This window comes from Anas platyrhynchos, chromosome 28, assembly GCF_047663525.1.
Source record: "Anas platyrhynchos isolate ZD024472 breed Pekin duck chromosome 28, IASCAAS_PekinDuck_T2T, whole genome shotgun sequence".
Lineage (NCBI taxonomy): Eukaryota > Metazoa > Chordata > Aves > Anseriformes > Anatidae > Anas > Anas platyrhynchos.
The window spans coordinates 3,965,552-3,989,316 of NC_092614.1; the positions used below are offsets into that span (position 1 = coordinate 3,965,552).

At 48.2% G+C, this 23,765-nt stretch overlaps 1 protein-coding gene and 1 long non-coding RNA gene across 9 annotated transcripts in view; one reads left to right on the top strand and one right to left on the bottom strand.

Annotated features, from left to right (window-relative positions):
• Positions 1-32: 32 nt before the first annotated feature.
• On the top strand, positions 33-1,113 carry LOC119714126 (uncharacterized). The gene is made up of 3 exons (XR_011805203.1): positions 33-108; positions 734-862; positions 977-1,113. It is a non-coding gene; the product is annotated as an uncharacterized lncRNA (long non-coding RNA).
• Positions 1,114-6,993: 5,880 nt separating this feature from the next.
• TLK2 (tousled like kinase 2) overlaps positions 6,994-23,765 on the bottom strand; it is a 44,471-nt gene continuing 27,699 nt past the window's right edge. For all 8 annotated transcript variants that reach the window (XM_038168710.2, XM_038168706.2, XM_072028967.1 and 5 more), the window contains 10 exons: positions 20,724-20,790; positions 17,877-17,974; positions 17,481-17,562; positions 15,717-15,808; positions 14,653-14,742; positions 14,042-14,211; positions 12,398-12,536; positions 11,150-11,261; positions 10,043-10,150; positions 6,994-9,658 (listed from right to left, as the gene is read on the bottom strand). In XM_038168710.2, the coding sequence (XP_038024638.1) occupies positions 9,485-9,658; positions 10,043-10,150; positions 11,150-11,261; positions 12,398-12,536; positions 14,042-14,211; positions 14,653-14,742; positions 15,717-15,808; positions 17,481-17,562; positions 17,877-17,974; positions 20,724-20,790 (1,132 nt within the window). In that variant the 3' untranslated portion in view covers positions 6,994-9,484. The remainder of the gene's footprint in view (positions 9,659-10,042; positions 10,151-11,149; positions 11,262-12,397; positions 12,537-14,041; positions 14,212-14,652; positions 14,743-15,716; positions 15,809-17,480; positions 17,563-17,876; positions 17,975-20,723; positions 20,791-23,765) is intronic.

The window sequence follows — 23,765 nt, forward strand, 5'->3', positions numbered from 1 at the left end:
GAAAATATAGTAAAAAAAAAAAAAAAAGTCGGAGGTGGAAGGGGCGGGGGGGGGGAGCCAGGGCCGGCCTCAGACACTGCGTCAGCGGGAGCCGAGCTGCCCTCGCCGGTGGGACGGGCCCTGGAGAGCCGGGGGGGGGATTATGGGGCCGGGGTTGGGGCTGGGAAAGAGAAAGGACCCCCCCGGGAAGGGGACCCCTCCATGAAGGGACCCCCTCCCCCGAGAAGGGAGCCCCAGCCCGCTGCACAGCGCCAGGGCTTCGGCTGTGCTTTTGGGGAGGGGGCTTCAGGGGCACTGGGAGGGGTTGGAGGCCTCTGGGGGGGGTTGGGGAGATCTGGGGGGTTTAGGGGGCACTGGGGGGTTTGGGGAGCTCTGGGGGTACGGGGGGTTTGGGGGCAAGGTGTCGGGAGCGGTGCCAAGGGGGTGGCGGGGAGCGGTGTGTGGTGTGTCCCATGTGGGAGCCCCCCCCATGCAGGGTGCCAACTTCACCCCAAAACGTGGCTGGGGTACACGGGAGATGCTTGGGGACCCCCAGCCCCATGCTGGGTCCCCCACCCCCCCCCGCCAGGTCCCCATGGCGCTCTGTGCTGGATTCCTGTTATGGCGTGGGGCAGGAGCTTCGCGCGGCGTCCCACACTGCTGTGTCCACGAGCTGAGTACAAGAAGCTTTAGAAACCCTTTGAACCCCTTTTACAATATTTTATTTTTATTTTTTTTAATACCTCCCCTCCAGCGGGTGCTGCACAAGCCCCGAAAGCCGTGCAGAGGGCTGCGAAGGAAGGTGCTGCCCTCGGGAAGCCGAGCGAGGAGGTGGGAAGAGAAGGAGAAGCCCGGCTCTGCTGCGGCTCTGTTCCACTTGCACGTGGGTTTAAAGCATCCAGCGACCTCTGTGTGTACCTCCGGGTGCCCCAGGCCCCCTGCATGGGATGGCTTTGGGCAGAAAATGCTGGAAATTGGCATTTTCCCCACGTTGCAGGGCGGGTTGTTGGAGCTGCAGGGGCGCTGAGGTCTGCACAGATCTGGTGAACCGGGGGAGCTGCTGGGATCTGGCTGGAGCAAGGGATGAACCTGCAGCACCCCGAGAAGGTTAAATCTTGCAACACGCTCGAAGCCAATGAAAACCCCAAATCCCAGAACGCCAGGAGGAGAAAGTCCCTGAGGGTGGGGCTGAAGGCAGCAGCTCCCCTAGCCCTGGTTTTCCCCTGTTGCTGGAGCAGTGAAGACCCCGTCCCACCAGAGCCTCACCTCCCCCCTGAGCTCCCCAGGGATACAGGGTGAGCTCCATGGGTTCTGCCATGCACAGCTCAGGGAAGATGATGCCTTTAACCAAGATGGCATCGCTCCCTCGAGCCGGGTGCAGGATCTGGCCCTGAGATGGCCCGGTGCGGAGGGATGCTCGTGAGCCAGCCACTTCTGGTTTGGCAGATCCTTAAAAAAATAAAGGGATCCGTTGTTTCCCAGCGAGGCAGGAAGGACCTGCAGAGCGGTGCCAGGAGAGGCTTTGGGGATGCAAACCCTCCGAGGGGGGTCCAATTATGCACATCAGCATCTGGGCTGTTGGGCTTTTTTTTTTTTTTTTTTTTTTTTTAACCACGGATTATTTTTTAATTGAGCCAGCACCTGGAAGAGCAGCCTGGGGGTCAGGAGGGGAGCACCTGGGTGCTTTGTCCCATTCCTAAACTTTGGAGATGGGATGGGGATGACTCCAGGGGTGTCATCCACCCCAGGTGCCAGCAGCCGGGCATGAAGGAGCTGCAAAGTCCCACCAAGGGGTCCCTGCACCCACACAAACCCGGCTCCACGCTCCCAGGAGGTGAATCCCATCGGCAGGAGGGGATGCGGCAGAGCTGAAAGGCCCCGGATCTCTGGGAGCATCACCGCCTCCTGACCTCGTCCATCCCATTCCTTGGAGGCCCCTCCTCTGTGTACAATTAGAAGACAATTAGCACTTCCTAATAATTAATTCCTCCAGCGCGGGCCAGCAGCTCCCCACTTACGCTCATCTAATCCAGTTTAGTACCAGTCGAGTTGCTGCTCATCGGAGCGGATCTGGAGGAAATGCCTTTTTCCCTTCCCCTGGGATGTTTCCAAGCTGTCTGACCTCTCCGGCCCTAACGAGCTGCTGCCAGACGAGGGGACGCGGCCGCATGCCGGGGACAGCTCTGGGGCTGTCTCTTTGCACCGGGTGGGGGCCGGGGGCCACGGGCTCATCCCAGCTTAGTCAGCACTGGGAGATCCAGGCTGCTGCTGGCTCCCGCGGCCGGAGCATCTGCATCTGTCCCCTCTTTGGAAAAACTTAAATAAATGCTGGGTTTTGGCAAAAGCCACTTATTGGCCAGGGAATGGTCACAGCGGAGGGGCTGCAGCAGGACAGCCAGGGAGAAATCCAGCTTGAATGCAAGTTGCTTTTGCAGGAGGGGTTAGAAAATATTTTCTGAGCTCGATCTGTGCCGTGAGCTCTCCTTGGGTGGGGGTCTGGGCTTTTAGGGGATACTGGCAGGAATCGGGGCTGTTCAGTTTACCACAGGCTGGGAAAGAAACGTCGCCAGCAGGCCGTGGGACCCAGCTGTCACCCGGCTATTTGGGATGGGAAAACAACCCATGCGGCTGCCCGGCAGCCCCAGGCTGCGCAGAGGGGGAGGCCGGTTTCTCAGACGTGGTTTTGTTAAAGACCAAGGGCGTTAGGGCTTGGGGAACCACCTCAGATAAAACCACGGGGCTGGGAGCTGCTCTGAAGGAGCCTGAAGGATTGAACAAACCCCAGGGCTGAAGAGCCCAGGGTCAGAGAGGTGCCCGGAGAGCTGGGCATTGAATTTGGCTCCGATGCGGGGCAGGGTCGGTGTTCGCTCCCACCACGGGTGTTAGAGGACGGGGTCGGGGTGCCCGTGGACCATGAGAGCAGCATCGGGGGCTCAGGCAGCTGCCCTGAAGGACAGAGCTGCACCACCCAGGGCACTGCTGCTGCTGTGTCTGTGACCGTCAGAGTCCCCGTGCCCCCGGCTCTCTGCAGGACGAGGCTCCAGGACAGCAGCCCCAGGACCAAAGCCCAGCCACCGAGGGGCTTCGGTGCCACAGGCTCCTCTTCCCTGTGCCCAACTCGGCCGGGATGGGGACCGACAGCACCTGCCAGGCTCGGCCACGAGCTCAGCCTCCGTCCGCACCACCTCGGCCTCATCCTGGCCTCCGAACGAGGCCGACTGGGCCAAGATCAACACCCACCTGGCAAGCATCACCGCGCTGAGGTCACCGCTTAGGGAAGAGGCCGTCTCGGCGTCTGCTGGCTCCTCTCTCCCCCGCGCCGGCAGCGGGGAAGGCCACGTTGCTCCCCGCCCGCCGGGAGGAGCGGAGGCTGCGGGGGGGTCGCAGCCTGCCCCTGGCGATGGGGAGACCCAGCCTGGAAGGGGCCAAAAGGGAAGGAGGGCGCAGCGGCGCTGGGTTTGTGCGCGAGCATCGCAGCCCTGCCCGGTGGAGCCAGGAAAAAGGAGAGGGTGTTCTGCTGGGGAATGCGCTGCTGCGGGGTCGCAGGGATCAGGGGTAGAAATGGGTGTGGATGAGGAAGCAGCACGAAGAGAAATGTTTGTTTTACTTCTGCTCCTTCATCCCAGCAAACCCCCGCATCCCCCAGCACTCGTGGCAGGCTCTGAGAGCTGCATGCCAGGGTGGGGATGGGGTGGCAGGAGCAGGGGTCCCCATGGAAACCCTACAAAAATCCCCTGCCCCAGCCATGGATAGGGTCCCCATGTCCCTGTCCCTCCCCAGGACTCACGCTGGGCTCTGCAGCGCCAGCAGCAAGGAGCAGTCGGCAGCCACAGGGCTGGGCTGGGGGGCTGGATGCGTCCCCCTGCATGGGGCTGGGGCAGGGACTCGTCCCCAGAGGTCACAGCTGCACCCTCCTGGCTGTGGAGGAGCGGGGACATCGGGCAGGGATCTCACCAGGGAGGCACCACGGGCACAGTCCGGGGACACGGGGGAGGCACCGCGCCCGATCTCCGAGACACCACCAGCCCAGCCAAGACGGCCGTCAGCCCTGGCTCTGCTCAACACCCAGCTGCAGGGAGCGGGCTCCTGGCCCAGAGCAGCCCTCTCCCTGCCTCCCTGCCGGCCGCCCCCGCGGCTCCTGCAAGGAGCTGAAGGGGCTCTGCCAGCAGCAGGGGTCCCCCAGGGGCTCGGCTGGCCCCGGACCCCCTCGCTGTGAGCGGGGTCGGTCCCTTTGGGGCTGCTCTGCTGGGGCTGGCGGGGCTCTTTTGCTGCTTTCTCTTCTGCAGCCCTTAGAAGTCAGGCAAGTTCAAGCTGCAAATAATTTATTAAAACCAGATGTGCTCGCTCAAAGCTGCCACGAGGAATTTCAGGGCGCTCCAGCCCTGGGAGGGCCAGCGCCGAGGTCCCTGCCCTTCCGACGCGGGGGCGAGACGAGGCCGGGGGCTGCCCGGGGAGGAGCGCTGCCCCCCGATCCAGCGGCTGCTCCTTGCTCTCCGGGGCACCCGGAAAGGGGCTGCACGGATTTCCAGCCCTTTGCGAGAAAATCGCCTTCTAAAAAAAAAAAAAACACCACCACTTTCTCCTCGTGACTCAGGCACAAGTTCACAGCACCGGGACGCGGGGCCGGGAGGGAAGGCAGCTGGAGAGCAGCGGGGGACGGCACATCCCGAGCGGCAGCTTCTGGACCAGGCTCCTGCCCTGTCCCGTGGCCATTCCCAGTGGGAGCAGCACGAAGTGGGGCCACGTGGGCGGCCCTGGACTCTTTTCTTCCACCTCCGCTACTGCCTCACCTCGTAGCCCTGGCCATGACCCCTTCTGCCTTGGTCCCTCGCTGTCTCCTCTCTCCTGGAGGGGTTTCGGCACCGTCCTGGCCGCTCTCCTGGGTTTGGGTGCAAGCGGGCGGATTGTCAGGATTAGCAGGAGCTGGGACGAGCCGACACACTGAGCAAAGCAGGGTTCCAGCCCTGACCTTGAGGCAAAATCAAGGCTAGGCCAAGAGGGAGGACATGACTGAAGGGCTGGCCTGTCCCCTGGCCAACGCATGCTCGCAGTGCCCGGGCTGCCGGCGGCTTCGGTCAAGCGAGGACGGTGCTGAGCAGAGCTCTGCCTTTTGCTTCTGTGAACGCGGATGGAAGCCAAGTACCTTGTAAACCTGGCAGCAGCACCTGTGAGGCCGAGCCTCCCACCCTCACCCTGCTGCTCCCCACCACATCCCTGGGCCAGCCGGGACGTGCCGGTATCCTCAGCTCCACGGGGCGAGGGTTGGCTCCGCCGGCCCAGCCCGCGGCATCGAGCTGTGCTGAGCCAGTGGGCTGACAGTTGGCAACAGGGAGTGATGGAAAGAGCCGAGCTGCAGCCGAAGGACGGAGGGAGAGGAAAGGCTGCAGCGAGCGATCCCACGGCGAGATCCAGGGCCGGGAGCTGGGGAGACGCAAGGAGGTGAGCGCGGCGCTGGCAGCCGCTCGCGGCTCCTCACCAGACAGCACGCGCCAGCGGCTTTTCCCGGCCTTCGCGCCCCCACGCAGTTAACGCATGAAATGAGAGCTTTTGGAGCTTTTCTCAGCCCCGGCCCCGGCTCCCGCTCCCCCGCCTGGCAGAGACAATAGCGTCCTTGTGGCCAAGACGCCTGGCCCTGGGCGTGAACGTGCGAGGGGAGGCCGAGCAGCGTGGTGTTTGCTTGGCCTCTCGCCCCCAGCCCTGCCCAGGGTGGGCGCTGCAGGGGTGCACGGATGCTCCACGGGCACTGTCGGCACGGCCCCGGGGGGAAAAGGCAGCAGCAGGCAGTAGGAAAGTTGCCCCCGTGCTGGGTGAGAGCCCTGCTTCTGTGCTGTAAAACCTCCTCTCCGTTCTGGGTGGTGCGAGGTTTAAAGCTTTAGCACCCAGAAAATAACATCCTCCAGCAGCAAACCCCAGGGAGACGCTGGCAGCAGTAGCAAACCTCACATCGAGGGTTTGCCAGGTCACAAAATAAACTGGGACTGGCCTATTTGGCAGAAGGGAGCTCGTTTCATAGCATGACGCCTAACCGCTAACGTATGAGGCGAAGCATCCAGCGAGGCAGCCCCTTGGGAAGCCTCATTCCTGCTGGCGGTGAGCTGAACTCCTATAATGCTGCTTATGGCCCTGCTCTGGGCATGCCACACGCCCCACAGGTACCTGGCCACGGCTGCATTCAGCTCCTGCATTTGCTGCTGAAGCGCTACCACCACCTCCTGCTGCCCAAATCTGTGTTGCATCATCCCCACTGGCACAGGGGCCCAAAACCAAATCAGCTGCAGCAGTGCAGAGGGAGCCGAGCTGCTCCCAGTGTTCAGTTTCACCCATGCTTCGCTGAAAGCTCATTCTTACCCTGAGCGCACAGCAGGCGACATCAGGAGGAGAGGAATCCTCACCCACCACCCCTCGTCCTGCAGCGGGCGGGTGCGTCACCTCGCGGGGATACCTCGCACAGTGCTCGCAGTGCGCCCGCAGGGAGCTGGGCACAGGAGCTGGCACTCAGTGGGTGAAGCAGACTCGTTGCCTTCGGCTGCCAAGGTCTTTGTTCCTTCTCCATTGTGTAGTTTGAAAGCTGCCGAGACTGAAATTGAAGGAGCTGAATTTCTTGTTGCAGTCCCAGGGCCTGGCTGTGGCCACCAGCTCGCGGCACCGCCAGCCAGGGCAGAGGGGGAGGCTGACAGTTTCATCAGCAGGCACAAAGAGGGTTTCTTTGTGGCCCGCACATAAACAGCTTTTAAAGGCAGCTACTGCTCTGCTAGAAATGAGGGATTAACCCCAAGCTGATGTCTTCCTCCACGTTCCAGAACCAGATCGGTATCAGTAATTAAACAAGACTTGGTAATTTTCAATAGAAGCCTGTGCAGGGCGTGCTTCCCTCCTGTGAAGCAGAGATCCCACTGCTCTGAGCTGCTGAGCACCGCCCTTCTCCATCCTTCCTCCTGGTCTTGGCACCCCCCAAGCCCCTCAAACAGCTCCTGCCAGCACTACGAAGAGCAAAAACAGAAAGAGCCAAGCAAATCAGTTTCTTAAAACTTATTTTAATATCCATGTCTCATCTGTTGGGTAGAGCCAAAACAGTCTGGCCTGGTTTAAGTTACAAATTCTTCATACACTTTTCTTTAAGTAAATGAACAGTGTGGCAATAGGGTCTGTTATTGGAAGTGAAACCCGTATTAACAAGGAAGGTGTTGCCGCTAAAATTCTACCAGGGTTCTTCACTGCTGTCAGCCCCAGAAAAGGCTAACGCGGTCCCATGGCCCCTGAATGGGTGTCACACAGCAGGAATAAATGCATCTGACACAAAACTAATCACACCCACAGAGATAGCACACACTGTATGTCCAAGAAACAACGGGGCTGGGATACAAAAAAACCCTTTTAGAATTCTCCCCGATGTGGACAGACACCAAATCATCCGTTTCAGCAAACAGGACGAAGCATCAACCCTGATTTTGCCCGACAGAGGCTGGATAGACACGTTGAATCACTGCTTGCTAAACAGTTAACTTCTGGAAGAGACCAGCAGCGATGGAAAGGGCTAAGAAATTATGGCTGAGTATTTAAAGATGCAGTATTTCTTTTCTTTGTTTAAAACACTACAGTTTAGAGACCACCCTAACGCAGCTGCAAGTGAATACATCCAATTAAAAGCCCAAGAGTCACTACAAAAATAGTAATAAAAATCAAAGCAAGAGTTCCACGCTTTCCAGGTCCATTGCTCAATTTCAACAGACTCCTGCAATTTTCAGTTAACCTCGAGTTCCTGAACAGGTTAAGCGCGATGTTTGCAGATGATGGCTTACAAATAAGGCAGACACGTGCTAGTTCTCTCAAAAAGCGCGAGATGGAGAACGTTGCTTACCACGAGAGCAGCATTCAGGTACCGAGCGCCCCCCAAAAGCAGCCCACGCGCTGCTGGAGCTGCAGGATTGATCCCAGAGGTGCCGCACCGAGAACAGTCCACAACACGGTGGTCTGGGTGTCGGGTTAGGAAGCGTGCACACGACCATTTGTTTTTTTAAACACCTTGGATTGAAGTAGTGTACGGCTCAGCTCTCTGCCGGGAACACTGCATCTTTAAATTTTTCTGGCTACGAGCTCCTGCCACATGTTAGGAACACTCCAACCTGGCTGCCACATGTTCAAGTGCTGCGCTTTTTGTGTGTGTTTTCAGTCTTCCTTCAACGCAGGGGGGAAAGGGGGCACACTGGGGACAACAGGCTTGTGTTTCACAGCAGGCAGGCTCCAGCTGAAGGTGTAAAACCTCTCCGGGCAGATTACAGAAGGGAGACAAAAATATTTGGGTGTTTGTTCCCTTCTAGAACATTATCTCCTCTATTTGTAATCTGACGCAGTAACGACAGCAAGTTAGAAAAGTCAACAAGTTTTAGAAGGAAAATGCTAAGGGAGAGAGGCAGCTTTCCTGCCAAGTCACCTAACTGGGAAGAGCCTTCCTCAGCTTCAGGTTTTTGTAACATGAACAAGATATGTACAGTACTGCGTGAGCACAGACCGCACCTGAGCTGTGCTCCGATTCCTTCCCGTTCACTGCCTGCCTTTTCAACAGTCAACAGCTATCACGCTCACGAGAGCAGAGAGCACGTCGTGAGCATGTCAGGGTGTGTTTTCAAAAAGAACAGCACTTCAAATAAATTAAGAAGATGCAACCAACCGTTGTGAGATCTATGAAGCAGCAGCTGAAAACCTATGGCAGTCTGACGCGTGATCCGCTCTGATCACAGGAGATCTACACAGGCTGCCTACGGGCTCCACGGCCCTCCTGAGAAGGTGATTATTTGTAAGAGGCCACCCCAAGGGAGCAGAGAGCTGTGCCATCTGCAGAACGGACACTGCCACGGACCTGCTAATACGGGTTTCACTTTGAGACCAGAAAACTGTTTTCTTCCAAAAAAATTGTTATTTTTAAAAAACTGAAATTAATTAGGGGTAAAACACTAACTCTAGTGCCATGAACAGGCAGGATCAACTTTTTTCCCCTCCAAAGGGCAAAGAGTCATATACCATCCCCAGCTGAACCTTGGTGCTTCGAGCTTTTCAGGAGATGTTACCTAAACTTTATTAAAAGAAAAAGAACAATGTTTAAATATCAACACTGGACTAGCCCAGTCTTTTTCCAAAGTCCACATTCTTCATATGAAGCACACACGGCGTCCTGGATTCCCCAAGGCTGCATGTTCAGAAGTTCACAGTACATGAAACCATGTCTTTTTTGTATTTTCTTGAGTTTCCCCTCCTTGCTCAGAGCAGCCACCCTTCGCGGTCATTTACTGGACAAACCTCAAGCCATCTCCTATCCACATGGCTTGGCCTAGATGCCGAAGGTTTTCTTGATGAGAGTTGATGTCATGCTCTATGGATGGAAAAAAGCAAGAGAAAAAAAGCACCTGGTACAGGTTTCTCGAGACCCTTGCGGATTCCTCTATTCCAAAGCTGTTTCTGAAAGTCCTTTTGCCGGTTTCTCAAGCAGTTTTTGGCCTATTACTCTGTCTCAGTTTGAAGAGCTGTTATTGGATGATCCAGAGGTTGATGCAATCGCAGCTCCAGCTGGGCTGCTTGTGGATACAGATTTGCGGATGTGAGGCAGCAAGTACGGGTCACAGGCCAGCTGCTGGACATCTATCCGATCCTCCTTTCGGTAGGCCAAACAGCGTCTGATAAATGCCTGCAGATACCCCAAAGGCGAAACAAGAATCAGTAGACCGACGTGAACAGGAAGCTTTCTTTGATAGATAACTCCATGGGAGCTGGGCCAATCTGACAACCCCGGCACTGAAATTCCTTCCCTGGTGACTGCACAGACAGCCCAGCTCCCATGCCAGAAGCTCATCTTTTATCAGGAGAAAACACGGGGAGAGGCACACACTGTGCTCCCTTCAACCCAAGGCTGACAACTACAACGATGCAAAGTCCCAGAGCACTCTGTAGGAGGTACGCATAAAACACAAAATTCCTTGCTAGTTTTAGGAAAACAGTAAGAAAGGAACTGTCAGTGCCGACTGCTGAACAGCATGCACAGGGTGATCAAATTTTCTGCAGCAAAACTTACCTTTGCTTCTGGCGTGACTACTGGCTTTGGAGGGAACTGCACCTCGGTAGCTTTCAGAATCGTGTTCTCCTGCAGAATGTCTTGTTGTGACTGGTTGTGGCCAAAGGGCTACCAAAAAAATACAAGAGGGTTGTTAAAGGTTGATGACAGGCCTTAAATAAACCTTAACACTTCTGTTAATCATCACTTGACATCAGCATTTTTCCAGGCAAGACGCCCGTGAACGTTATTGAAGGTGCTGCAGATTCTTGCCAGATGAGCAGGACGCACTGCACTGCTCCTGTTTTTAAACTGGTCAAAAGGGACATCAAGCTGGAACGTGTCTGGGGTGTCTCCAGCTCACAGGAGGGACCTCCATCTGTTTCCAGACCTCATGGGTCAGCACCAGCACATGCCAAGGACCTTCAGCGATCCAGGCAGCCAGGAGATTCACCTACTTCAACCTCTGCTGCGCCGGTTCCGCTGACACCACGAAGCAGACAGTGTGTTTAGCAACTCAGGCTTTCACAACACTCAGTTACCAAGGACTTGGGAACACAAGTGTTGATGGAATCCTCTTCCTGCCCCAATCAATTTATTTTCTTGTCAAAACCAAAATAAGATAGCTGTTTCTCAGGACAAATAGTCTCTTCCTGATTCAGACTCTTCCCTTCCAAAAGGCATCCTAAAAACTTCTAGAGGAGGTCCTTGTGCCTACTTTTTATTTTAAAACATCTGCAGCTGTCAAGGAATACCTGGCTCTACAAAGACTCAGCATTCAGAACAACATCAAAACACATGGAAAGCATCATAAAGCAATGCCAAACCAGGAACCTCTGGTATCTGTCCCTGAATGACACACTTGTCCTGCCTGTAAGGGCCTCACTGGAAACATGTCCAGTGGAAAGAGATGTTCTGAGGATTGTTCCTGAAGGAATTGCCATGTAGAACAAAACACAACCTAGAAAATTGTCTCCTTGCCATCAGCTCCAAGACAGAGCCTGTGTTAATGCGGCAGGGACAAGGCAGAAGCACCTTCTAGTCTAGCAAGGAGAAGGAAGCAGAATCAGGGCTGCCTCCAAAAGGTTTGGGAATCACTACTTGGAAAGGAATTACACGTGTTCTTACCTTTCTGCCATAGAGACACTGATAGAAGATAACTCCTACTGACCAGACATCAACTTTATTTGAAATCTTTGGAGGTTCTTTCCCAACTACAAAACATTCTGGTGGTAAATACCTGATGAGGAGGAAGTGACAACAAGTTATTACTAATATCTCCAAATACTTTCAGTCTTTTTTTTTTTTTTGAAAGGAAGGAACAAGCTTCTGTGATCAGATGTTGGCTTGGGAGTCACAGGACCAGATTTTGGCTACTGTATTTCAGATCTAGATCTGCACACCAGCTCCTGGAAACCACGATCCCAAGGACTGCCCAGACATCACGGTCTGAGCTAGTCAGCACAGTCAATTTCTTTTCAACAGCATGCACAAAATAGCCTCTTTTTCTTTTATCTCTGAAACTGACATTTGTTGTTAAAAAAGCTTGGCCAACAATTCCACAATAGAAATTCACAGCCAAAGTACGTGTTTCTAGAAACACAACCTCAGATGCCATGTCTCAGAGACCCAGCCTTTTTCAAACTACAGCTAGTTCCAGTTTTAGGAAAGGACCTGTGCAATACAGAAGGCCTTAGAAAATGTTTGGGCAACTGTTGCCCATAGTGACAGTTTGCAGCTTGGGTGATTTCTAAGAATCACATCCAGGGGTACTCACCATAGGTCCTGCTCTCAGCTACGGGTGATGCAGTGCCAACAACTGGCATCAGAGGTAAAGTATTACTGAAACATCTCTCACGTGATGCTTACAAGTGAAGGTTTGGCTTTAGATAGCACCATGAGACTTACATATTTTGTAAGAGCTAACACCCTGGATTTTCACATCATTTCAGTAGAATACTCTTTATTTCACCCTGATGTACCATCAATTCAGAAGAATACTCTTTCCTTCTCCCTGATGTACCTGCATGGCATTCTCCTCTCCCCCAAACTGCTAGACTGTGCCATTACGCATTGTAGAATAGCAGCCAAGCTCCACTCCAGAACTGGCTATCTCAGACGTGCAATTTTTCACCAGGCACTTTGGACAAGAGGTGGTCTTCAAACATATAAACACAAACAGACTGAAAAGCAAAAAGCTGCCAGCCTCAAAAGAAGCTGTGTGTGTCAACTGAAAAAGTGGTTTCCAGGGTCTCAAACCCCCAGCGTCTCAAGCTGTCACAGACAACGGCAGCACATACAGATCAAGAATAATTTACAGACAGTTTTGGATCTGTGTCAGCTCTGTAAGTTGCCGGTGCCCCAGGCAATGCTTACCAGTAAGTACCAGCCCCCTGCGATGTCAGTTCCATGCCATCAACAGAGTTGTAGCTGTCATCATCCATGATCTTGGAAAGTCCAAAATCGGTGATTTTTATCTCTCCACATGCAGTACCATTGACTAGAAGAATGTTACCTAAACGGAGGAAGGAAACAGGCTCTTAGGATATACATTTAGCAGAGAAAGGCAAGAATAAAATGACATTGAACTCTGGCTCTCTGCACAAGAGAACATGGAGCCTACAAAACCCAGGGAGTTGCAGCAGCCTGGGGTAGGTGTTTTACCATTCAATACACAACTTCAAAGACAACTCAGCTCCTACTGAATGCTAGATCTCATCTGTCCATCCTCAAATGACTCAGTTGCCCAATATTACTTGGGGCCTTCAGATTACGAGCCCTATTTTCCAAAGCAGCTTGATGCCCGTGCTGTTTTGGTCCCTCCCAGAGGTCCTGCTGGAAGGGCAGGTCAAAAAGGAGGACTAAGGAGAGAAGGAAGTACACATACACAGTTATGACTCAGTTTATCCAGGAGTCCTGACTTGCCCCAGCCTCTCAACAGCCAGAAACACTCTCCTTCCTGGCAGTGCTCCCCAGTGGCTTTCTAAGCTCAAAAAGGACAATTACTGCTTAAGCAAGAGTCTTCTACAAATCCATCAGGGATCTAGCAGTCAGATCATTGCTGTTTTTCTCAAAGCCTACAGTTAAGCAGCAGAATTGTGTGTGATGGCAGCAGATGAATCACAACTTTAGACAACTGTAGGCAGAGCTCTGCAGCGTAAGAGCAGCCAACAGCTGGGGGAAGAAACTGTGCACTAGAACTAGAGCAACAGCACCACCTCCTGTACAGACTCCTCGTGCTGATGCAATAAACCACATCACATACCAGTTACACAAGACTTACTGATGAAGTGCCACCAGTAAAGGGAGGCAAACCAAAGAACTTTTTGAAGAGGTGGTTGAATTTTACTGGACTAGTAACCAGCAGCGTAGCCAATATCTGTAACCCAAAAGGGAGCCCTTTGACTTATACCCTCACTACTGCGTCCAATGCTAAAGGGAAACTTTACAGGGAAACAACTACATTTGCAGAGGACCTTCTACCTGGTAGATGTTACTGAAATCAAAAGGCAGACCTGAGCAAACAGTTTGACTGTATATCCTCAGCTTTGTGAGCTTTCATGTGATACGAAAAAATGAACACTTCCAAGCCAGCTTCTGCTACCGAGTTTTCAGGCAGATGATTACAGAAAGAGTAAGTCAGAAGAATGGGAACAGAAAACACACTAGTAATTATGGGAACCTTTATGAAGCAATAATAACAGAAGCCCTCAAATACAGAACACAAGCAGGTCATTGAGAAACCAAACAGACACTTGGTGGTTCAAGGGCTCATTCTGAACAAGAAGGCTGCTTTTTCTGGAATGCTACTTCCTTGTTTATGTTGCAATTCTGGGAGACAATAAGCTTTTCACAGAATGTTCTATGCATTTTAGTTTTCTCTTGATGCAAGTTAATTTTCCCAAGCAGGACTGTCTCCCTTTCGCTGTTTAACCAAAATAAATGCTCCCATGTTATTTATAACCCATTACCTTTAGTTAACAAGCATCCTCGTGCACATCAGCTAGCAGCATAGCATACCTGGTTTAAGGTCATAGTGTATGATGGGAGGTTTGATTTCATTTAAGTATTTTAAAGCATTCACAATCTGCATGATAATGGATCGCGCCTCCTTCTCCGACATTAACTTGTGCTGTTTCAGGTAGAAGTCCAGATCATTTCCCTCACAGTATTCTAACACTGTACAAAACCTGGAGGCAAAACAGGAGTAGTTGTAATTAAGGCATCAGATAGAAACCAGAATGCTGTTGTTGTTTGTCTGCAAGTCTCATCTATTTGATCAAAGTTTCAATTTAAGAGCCCTCCAGCCTACTAATCCTTCTCTAAAAATAGGCCACCAGGAGCACAGTCCTTAGTGCTCAACAGTGCAAAGGTCAGATGTGCCCCATTTAGCACTAGAAGCAGAAGGGGAAAGCTGTATCCACTGGGGCACGCACCCAGGCCAATAAAGAGCAGGATTTACTAGTAGAGCATCACATCTCTAGGAAACCTGTGCGTACTGAAACTGCTTCAGACATCTCTGCAGTACAGTCTGCATGGTGTGGATATATTCAGGACTCTGCTTTTGAGAGACCAAAAACTTTGTAGCGAGTGGGTCAAATTGAGTCAAAGGACACAACAACACAACTTACGAGTCAGTATCCAGCGAGAAGTAGTCATATAGCTTAACTATTCGAGGATGATCCAGTTCTTTGTGAATTCTGTACTCTCTACACGCATGTCTGAAAGCAGGAAAGTCTGAGCATTAGTCATACGAGTGACTTAATTCTAAGTTCTACAGATAGAGCACCCAGACATACCACTCAGCATTCCAAGTCCAATCACAAACCCATGCACATTATTCAGACAACTTGAGAAAAGGCAAGCAAATCAGAGACTGCTCAGAACAATTTTGAAGAACCACAGAATTTAAGTACATCAGATTCTCAAGTGCTGGCAGTACTACAAAATAACTAATCCTGATTAACGGTACTGCTTGCCAAAACAGAATAATCTCATAATAAATCGCTATGGGATCCAAGATAGCTGAATACAAAAATCAGCAAGTTCTAGAAAAATTCCAGGACACTCAACTGTCCAGTTTCCAAGCTTCAATTCCAGCTTAGCTTTTGCCAGTGACTTTGACTTGTTGGGGAATTAAGATCACAGCTTTATCTCTGCAGTTCTGTCAGGAAAAAAAAAAAAAAAGCCTGGATGCTATTCTGCAGCGCTTCTCTAATCCATGGCATTAGGAAGCACGAGTTACCAGTACCTAAGACTTCCTCTACCTCTCTTCTAGGCCATGACATAGAAGTGTATTCCTAATCATCTGTGAAAAGCTTAAGTATTCTAGGAAACAAAGTGAAATCTTTCTGTGAGCAAAATGCAGGTGTGTACCTGGAAGATGGGCACCAGCAACCTTTTTCTGAAAGAGCTTACATGTTTTGGAGAGGAGAAGCCACCTTAAAGCTTTCTTCGTAGAGTGTTACTGGTGTTTTAAAACCTCGTGTCACGGTGCTCGTACACACGAACACACTTTTGTATATGTTGAAGACATTTCTAATATGAACAGAACTTTTAAAAGTAGCTACTAAAAGAAAGAGCAGCTTTTGAAACATGGCAAAACAGGAAAAAAATGGCAGCCTGTTCAGACACTGAATAACCAAATACAGGAGGAGTTTGGAAACACATCTGTCTGCTTTACAGCCTTACTTACTTGTGATAGTTTTCTTTCTTCTCATCTCTCCAGTTTTTATTTAACTGGTGTATTTTCACAGCTACATATCTCTGTTCTGTTAAATCAAATGCCTGTGGAGAGAAGAGCTGAGTATCAGTAGGAATCACAGCTTCAAGTTAACGCTGCAAAAGCAGACAAGCTCTAACAAACCAATATCCCCACCCAGGAAATCAGCATTACAACACACTGAGTGAAGAGCAAACCCACATTTTGATGTAATTAGTTTCACTAATGAAACCAAGCAACTCTGAAAACAATTGAATATTTTGTGCTTTGATCTGACCCTTCCCTATGGGACCTAACCAGTGCTGCATTTATTCTGACATTTTACTACGAGAGTTACAATGGGATCAGAAAGGCCAAATTAACAAAGTATAGCCACTTAATCACACTGGGAAAGACTGCCATTATGCCCCAAACCACCTAAACTTACTTTCTACACTCAGTTAAAAACAGAACAAAAAACACACGTGATTTTTTAATACTTTGTTTCACACAGGTAGCTCAGCTCTCCAGCTTGCAGCAAAACGTTTCAGCTTATTTAGAAGCTAGAGAATTCATTGGCTGAACCGTGTAATTTTTGTGCTGTGTTTTTCCCTCCAGTCTCTCGCTATTTAGGCATCCTTTAAAGGATCAACCGCTGGAATTGTGTTCTTGGAGGAATGAAGCCTATTACCTTGTCTGAGAGCAGAAACACCCAATAATTTACAGGACAGGACAGACTCCTATTGCAAACAAACAAAGATAATTGTGTCCAGCTCAAAAGCTGGATACTCAACTGCTAGTGCCTAAGAGATTGGCCAAGACCCTGGAGAAGAGAAGTAAGCATTTCTTTGTCTTAGTAATGCAATTAGAACTCTGAAGCACAATCAGGTATGAAGCATTCATACCCTCGTGCTTTCACCTTTCACCTGTAGAGCCTAGGTTTTCTACTGAGTCAGCAGAGACCCCAAAGAGAAATTCAGAGGCACTGCATGCAGATCGCTGTCCCTCTTTGCTACCTGAGCCCCCTGGTTTGGATACCTGTTGTTATACTGCATCAAAATCAATCACTGTGATGTTTCCCATATTTGCACTGGTATAGTTATGTTAATTCTATCCAAGTTCAACATGAATTAAAGAACAGTAGGTACAGATGGGGAATATTTACAACTAGAGAGGCTCTAAATTGCAATTGTCAATCAGTAAGAACCTCCAATGTATCACAGGCCTTGGCCATGCAAGAGTGCTGACACACAGAAGTAATGCTCAGTTCTAAGGACTACACACACAGCCTGCTACTTCAGATTGTAAAAAACAGACAAGAAAAAAAAAAAGTCTTCTACCCCCAGGAAATGAAGGCTTTGCTCTTATTTATTATTGGAGCTATTTTCTCTTTTGGACACTTAAGACTTGCTATGCCATACTCAATAAAACTTAGCCACGTAAGGTATGCGTGCGTGCAGCCCTTGAAGAAACAAATGCTTTGTTTCTCTGTCCTTACAGAACTTGAAGACTTGGTGCAATGTTTTCTTGAAACATACATTTGTAGGAAAACTGACCTCTGAGGACAAGAGCAGAACCTAAAAATTTCAAGCCTGCTGTCTAATAGAAGCCAGATGTAACATTTGTTTTGTCCTCCTTTCTTCCCTCTACAACCACACACACACTGCTGCGAAAATGAGTGCAAGGTTCTGCTTATAGTAGTATTTAATTTCATTTCTTTCAGATTCAGATTACACCAGACCAGCACCCCAAATTTACCTTATATACTTCACTGAAGCCGCCTCTACCCAGAAGATGTAGCAACAAGTATCTATCATTTAGCGTTGGATGGTCTTTAAATCTGGTGAGAAAGACATAGTTTAGGAGCACTGACAGTAATAATGCTGTCTACTGCACAATAAGTTACAGCTGTTATACAGTAAAGAAACATTTTTTTATATTAAGTCTAAAAATAAAATCATAATGGCTAGAAGATTTGAGAATATTTGATCATTTTGTACTGATAAAAGATTATAGCCCCCCAGTCATACTAAGTGAACATAAGTGACATACTAAGGTGAAAGAAATTTTAAAAAAGATGTTGCATTTGACATTTTTGAGGGACACAAATCAAAATTTGCAATACACTTTTGTTTATGACTCCCATGCGCTTACTGTGAATTATCTTCATTGTGTATCCTTTTCAATTCCCTGATATGTAGATTTCTAACCCTCTCTAGCCGTTCCAACTCTGCCTGGATCTCTGCTTCTTCCTGCACAAGGAAAGGGAAAGACACGTTTCCAAAAGGAAAACACAATGCTGTTTACAATATTGCAGTTAGCATTTCTGCCTGATTTATGGAACCACAAACATAACTCCACTTGTAAAGATGTTATTGGCAAATAACTCATTTGGGAGATTAAACTGATGTTCACAGTTAACTTAGAGTCAGGTGGAAGATGAAAGGAATGCAAACTGACTGGACAGTTTTGTTTAAAATTATACATGGACAGGAGCAGACACATCTTTGTGTCTTCTGTTTTTAAGATTTTAATTAAGAGGCATTCCACCTGGGACCTTATAACAAAAGGCCCCATGATATTAGACTGCACATTAACAGAGCCAAACCCCCCTCCTTCTCTCTCAATTCCATAAGCGAAGACAAATCTTTTAAGATCGCATCTTCAAAAAATGGAGCATGACATTTTACAAAGATGTGCTCTAAATACAGAGGCTGTTACACTGGGCTCCAACATGAAATTATGCAGATAACAAAATTGTGATTTTTCTGAAGAAAATCTGGACTTTGAAAAGCTATAAAAAAAAGGGATGCTTGAAGGACGCAGGATGATGTGGCCTGCTTGATGCTTTGGCTTCCACATTGCAAGCGCATGGCTCTAACTTAACATAAAAGAAGATTTCCAATACCAGCTTCCATTTTTATCTCTGACAGATTATTACTCTGAAAACCATCACAGCACATAAACATTACGATAAGCTTCAACACATTTCAGGGTCGTATGTTCTCTACCCTAGAAATTTAAAAGCCACCTAAAACAAAAATGGAAGTTAGTCAAAAACTTCTGTTGTAAGACACCACTTGAATGGACAGCATGCTTCGGTTAACAAAGGTAAGGCAAGTAAAGACTCGTTCACACATAAGTAAAAGTCCTGACGCCAAGCTGAACCACATAAACAGTCTAAAGTTAAGCAGCAGGAATACCATAAAACACACATTGCAGTGGCCAGCAGGTCTTATTATGAACAGAACAACATATTAGTGTAAGTTTAATGGGCTATTTAGTACCTCGTTGGATTTTTGTTTCTCTGCCTTTTCAACACCAGGCTAACAGCCACGGCCTCATGCTGCCAACAGGGAGGGAACCCTCCCCCTGAAACCCTCCAGTTTTAACTGAGGCTGTTTTCCCTATTATAGGATAGAAGTGACTGATAAGCCGCACATGACCCAAAAGAACTTGCAGCTGCTACTTCTCAAAACCAAAGAGTTTTTCTCTGGACCACAGAGATTTTATACTTCTTAGAAAGACTTCATTCCAGAATACTTTAAGCCTAGCAACTGAATGACGAAGTGCATGTGCTGAGAGCCCCTGCCTTGTGTAGGAGCACGTACAGCTTCATCTCCGTGGTGGTCCCGCTCCTTCCCTTGTGAAGGAAGGAGTCACATCAAAGTCTCAACACAGCGTTTGTAGAGCTGGAAGCTCTAGTGCCCTCAAACACAAGACCAGAATTCACATCACTGTGGACAGTTGCAGACCTCAATTAAAACATGTGCCTTGAGCAGCATTATTTGGTGCATGTGACTCAAGGGACATAGTTACCCATTTGTCTTGTGACTCTGTTCCTTCCCTTCTCAACTTGTTCTATTTTTAGGCACGAAGAATGAGCCAGTTTCCAAAAGTGGAGAAGGATAAGCACAGCTTCAGACAATGCCACAATCCCAGAACATTACTTCATTTTCCATTAAGGTCCATTTCCTAATGGATTCCTCTATTCCAGGGTGGCATACTACATGCCAGCATAGACCGAGCTGCAATTAATCCATTCCAGCAATGCGGAAGCTGTGGAGCAAGTATGCCTTTAGCATACTCCTGCCCATATCACATATCTTTACTCACTGGACAATAAAACACAATGGGCAGAGAGCCAGCAGATTCCATGTGTGCTTAAACTTTCTCTTGCCACTGAAAATAATGAGGGGTACAGCAGCATTAATGAGGCCTTGCATTCAATTTAAGCGCCAAGGTTACAGGAAAAAATAAGCGTAGAGTTCATCCACCACCTGAGAAAAGGAGACTAGCAGTGCATTTGCACTTTTCCTTTCCTGGGTGAAACAGAGAGAAAACTCTTTGCCCTTAACAGAGATCACAGCTAACTGGGAAATGGCAGAAGACTTTTTAATTTCATAGGTTGAAGTGTCCCAGAAGTTTTATTCCTACAGTTTTGCACTTACTTTAAATGGTAAGCAATGGACCAATGGCTTACTTAAATATAAAATCACTTGCAGGTGCAGCTCCTACTGAATATTTGAAAACAAATATGCATTACAGCTACCTAGACACTACTCACATTCAAAAGCCCAAGAGAATGGTCTGTTAGCAATAACACTGGTTACTTGACATGACAAAAATGAGAAAGCCACTGACGCTTGCAATTTCCGTGGTGTTCTTGTGATTTCATTCCCTTGGTACCTTCCTTTATGGTCCTCCACCCTGGAGCATATAGAGCCCAGCACTAGGCAGGCGTTGGTGGCAGAATAAGATGCACTGAAACTGTGGTGCTCCCTGAATGAAATTTTAACTGTAACAACACAGAATCTACTTCCTGAAGTAAAGAACAATACTAGTTCCTTGGAAAATAGGATTACGAAACCCCGGACATCCTTTTCAAGCAATAAAAACCTCTTATCAAACAAAGAGTAGTGACTTCTGCAGAAAAATGCTACTGTTTGCAGAAAACCATCAAGAACCTACCCAAAAGCCTTTTCTGCAGATAGTTCTTACCTTTTTAAGATGACCTAGTCGGAGTTTGAAGATTTCTTCCTGTTCGTGATATTCTGCTAACGTCAACCTGCAAAGAAGTGACAGATCCAATGTCAAATTTCAATGCATGTGGTAAAGTGCACAGGTTGCAGTAGACACCTTCTCCTAAGGAAACAACTACACAGTGTATGTCAACACCCAGCAGGACTTCATTTTGTAAACTCTGCAATCTAGCAAGCAAGTAAAGGAGACTGTGATAAAACACATATCAATTTCAAATTCAATTCCCTAAGAACAACTATTTAGGATAGTGACAGGATCATAACAAAGTGACCTAAAACAATTTAAGCATGGAACACTGAAGCACAAGTATTCAACATCTTATTTTTCATTTTAAAGTTTGTTTCGTTATTTGACTCTCATTTTTTTCTGTGTAGTAAGCACATGATAGTTCAGCCCAGCTATTCACTCCAGCATTAGCAGAACAACTGGCTACTGTGCCATTGCAAGCAGAAGCAGTGAACTGGGAGTCATAACTTTTTTCTGTTTCAGGCTGTGAAGTGGCTTCAGGGAAACCCTGGAAAGCTCACTTCATCTTTGACCCCGTATGTAGTTAGTAGAGACAATGGAATAAGGGAAACAATCCCCTTTTTGCTGATGGTAAATGATGTGTAAAGTTTCCATCCTAAGTGGGTGGTCAAAAAAAGGCAAAGTTTCACAATGTTTTCAGCGTCTTTTACAAACAAAGTGTGCCGTGTACAACAGTGGCAAAGTACAGCCTTACACTAAAATAGTGACAGATCCCATCACTAGTGAAGTGGAATGATGTACTGAGGTCTTTAAAGTTACAAAACAAATCATTATACTGATTTTCTCATGGCTGCCAACATGAAATTTGGTAAAAGCATCATGCATGTGAACCAGTTATGAAGTCAGTATCAATTGCATCCGCTTACTTTGTAAACACGATAACACACGACAATATATACACATACCCTTAACATAAATTAAGTTAAACCATATTCCAGAAGGATTCCTGTTGCAGCAGTTATGCTCTGCATAATACTTAGCACAAAGGTTAGCACATAAGGTCTCCACAGAATCAACGTCACGCCTTGTTTTTAAAGAGAGGACTGAGTTCTGTCTACGCAGGGCCATGGGCTCTCAGCTCACTGCACAGCAAATCGAGATGACTGTATTTAGTTGATTAAGTGCTCATCTTGAAATACCCTACTTCCCTCCGCCATTGATAATGCAGAGTGTGCATAGTTGAAATTACTTCTAAAGCAGTTCTTAGCAGACACATTTGATATAACACTCTCAAACCAAGTTCCCTTTGAAAGAATCTCCATCATAAGGAACTGCTTATTACAAATTAAAGATACCTACAAAAACCACCTGGTACTGTAAAAGCTTACGTGAAGTCTTATTTCATATAAAAGTGCGCTATTCCACAAGAAAAACATGACAGCCTGAATTTAAGATCAGATTCAGCTAATTCCAAATGCCTTCCCAGAAGTTTAGGTCTTTGGTTGGTCTTGCTCATAAGGAACAAAAAACCAATTGAATAAACCAGCAACAAACTTTCCAAATCTTCTTATGTGCAAGAGGAATACAGAGCTAAATACCGACAGACTACTCATTAAGCAAGAGATGTAATGAGTACCAGGCTAATACTGCCCGAAATAGCTACGTTTGCAGCAAGCATTATAAAAATCAAGGGGGCTTGAAAACAAACACTGCCTGTTTCACAGAAACATGGCTTGAAATACACTCCTTCTAATGCAGCTGAAGACTCTAAGGTTGCCCAAGCTGTCCCAGCAAACCTCAAAAAGCCCCAGTAGATTAGTATCTGTGAATAAAATAACTTCATTCACAAGATAGACATTTTCAGGAGAGCAAGGTTGGAGGAGAGTATGTTTAAATTTGCATAATGGAACCTTCCTCTCCTTTCTGACACAGCAACGACCATGAAACTAAGAGGAAACCGAAATCAAATGTAGGGACTTGGCTATCCACTCCCCATTCAAGTTTCAGAAACATTCAGATTCAACTTGCCCAAAAGCCTCTGTAAGAATTCAAAAAATAACTTCCCCCAAAATTCAGTAAGATTTTGTACATGAAACACATCCAACAAACGCATTTACAGGATAACTAACAATTAAGCAAGTAGTCACTTAGTGTAGTTGCTTCAGCTGACTCACAAAAACAATCCTAAAACACTCCACATGAACTGGCAAGCTGATTTTATCGAGATCATCACAAGCAGCTCTTCTAAACCACAAAGATAAAACCCTGAAATGTAGCAGTGAAGGATGATATACCAGCAAGAAACAGGGAGAAAGGGCAGGGAAGACAAAAAGGCTCACAAGCATGCCCAGGTTGCGCTAGGAGATAATATCAAGGCACGCTCACAACCATAGGCAGAAGCTCACTGGGTATCACAGATACGTATCATGACTGCCAGGCACATCAAGACCCATACTGCCACATCTACAGCACATGCCACAACCCAGCTGCATCATCCTGATGGGTAAAAACATCCTGCCAGAAATGGGGGAAGTGTTATCTCTTCCCTCATATATGAAATGTTCCTGCAACAAGCTGCGACGCTTCAAAATATCCAAACACATTCAACTTACTTCTCCAATGTCCCCCCGTGCAAAAGCACAACTTGAAAAGTGTATTGAGTTGTTTTTAAGCTTACTTGGCCAGTGCAAGAGGTAAATCTCTGCTCAAACCACAGATTTGCAGAAAGCATGGAGTGCGCTCCCATACAACATGCCTTATCAGCAATTATCAGCATCCTATTTAGGGTACCACCTTGGCTGGTGAGAGCATTCTGAACACCACAACTCACCCATCATGTGCCTTCTTTGCTGTGACTGAAAAAGGCAGCAGGAGCTTTTGCTTCACATGCAATTTTGAAGTGCAAAGACCAGGAATTCAAAGGGCTGCAAGAACTTTGAAGTCAGGCCATACCCAGGAGATTTAATAGTGCAAAAAGAAAAGTGTCATCCAGAATTACAGTATTAGCTAAGAGCAATAAAATGAAGACTGAAA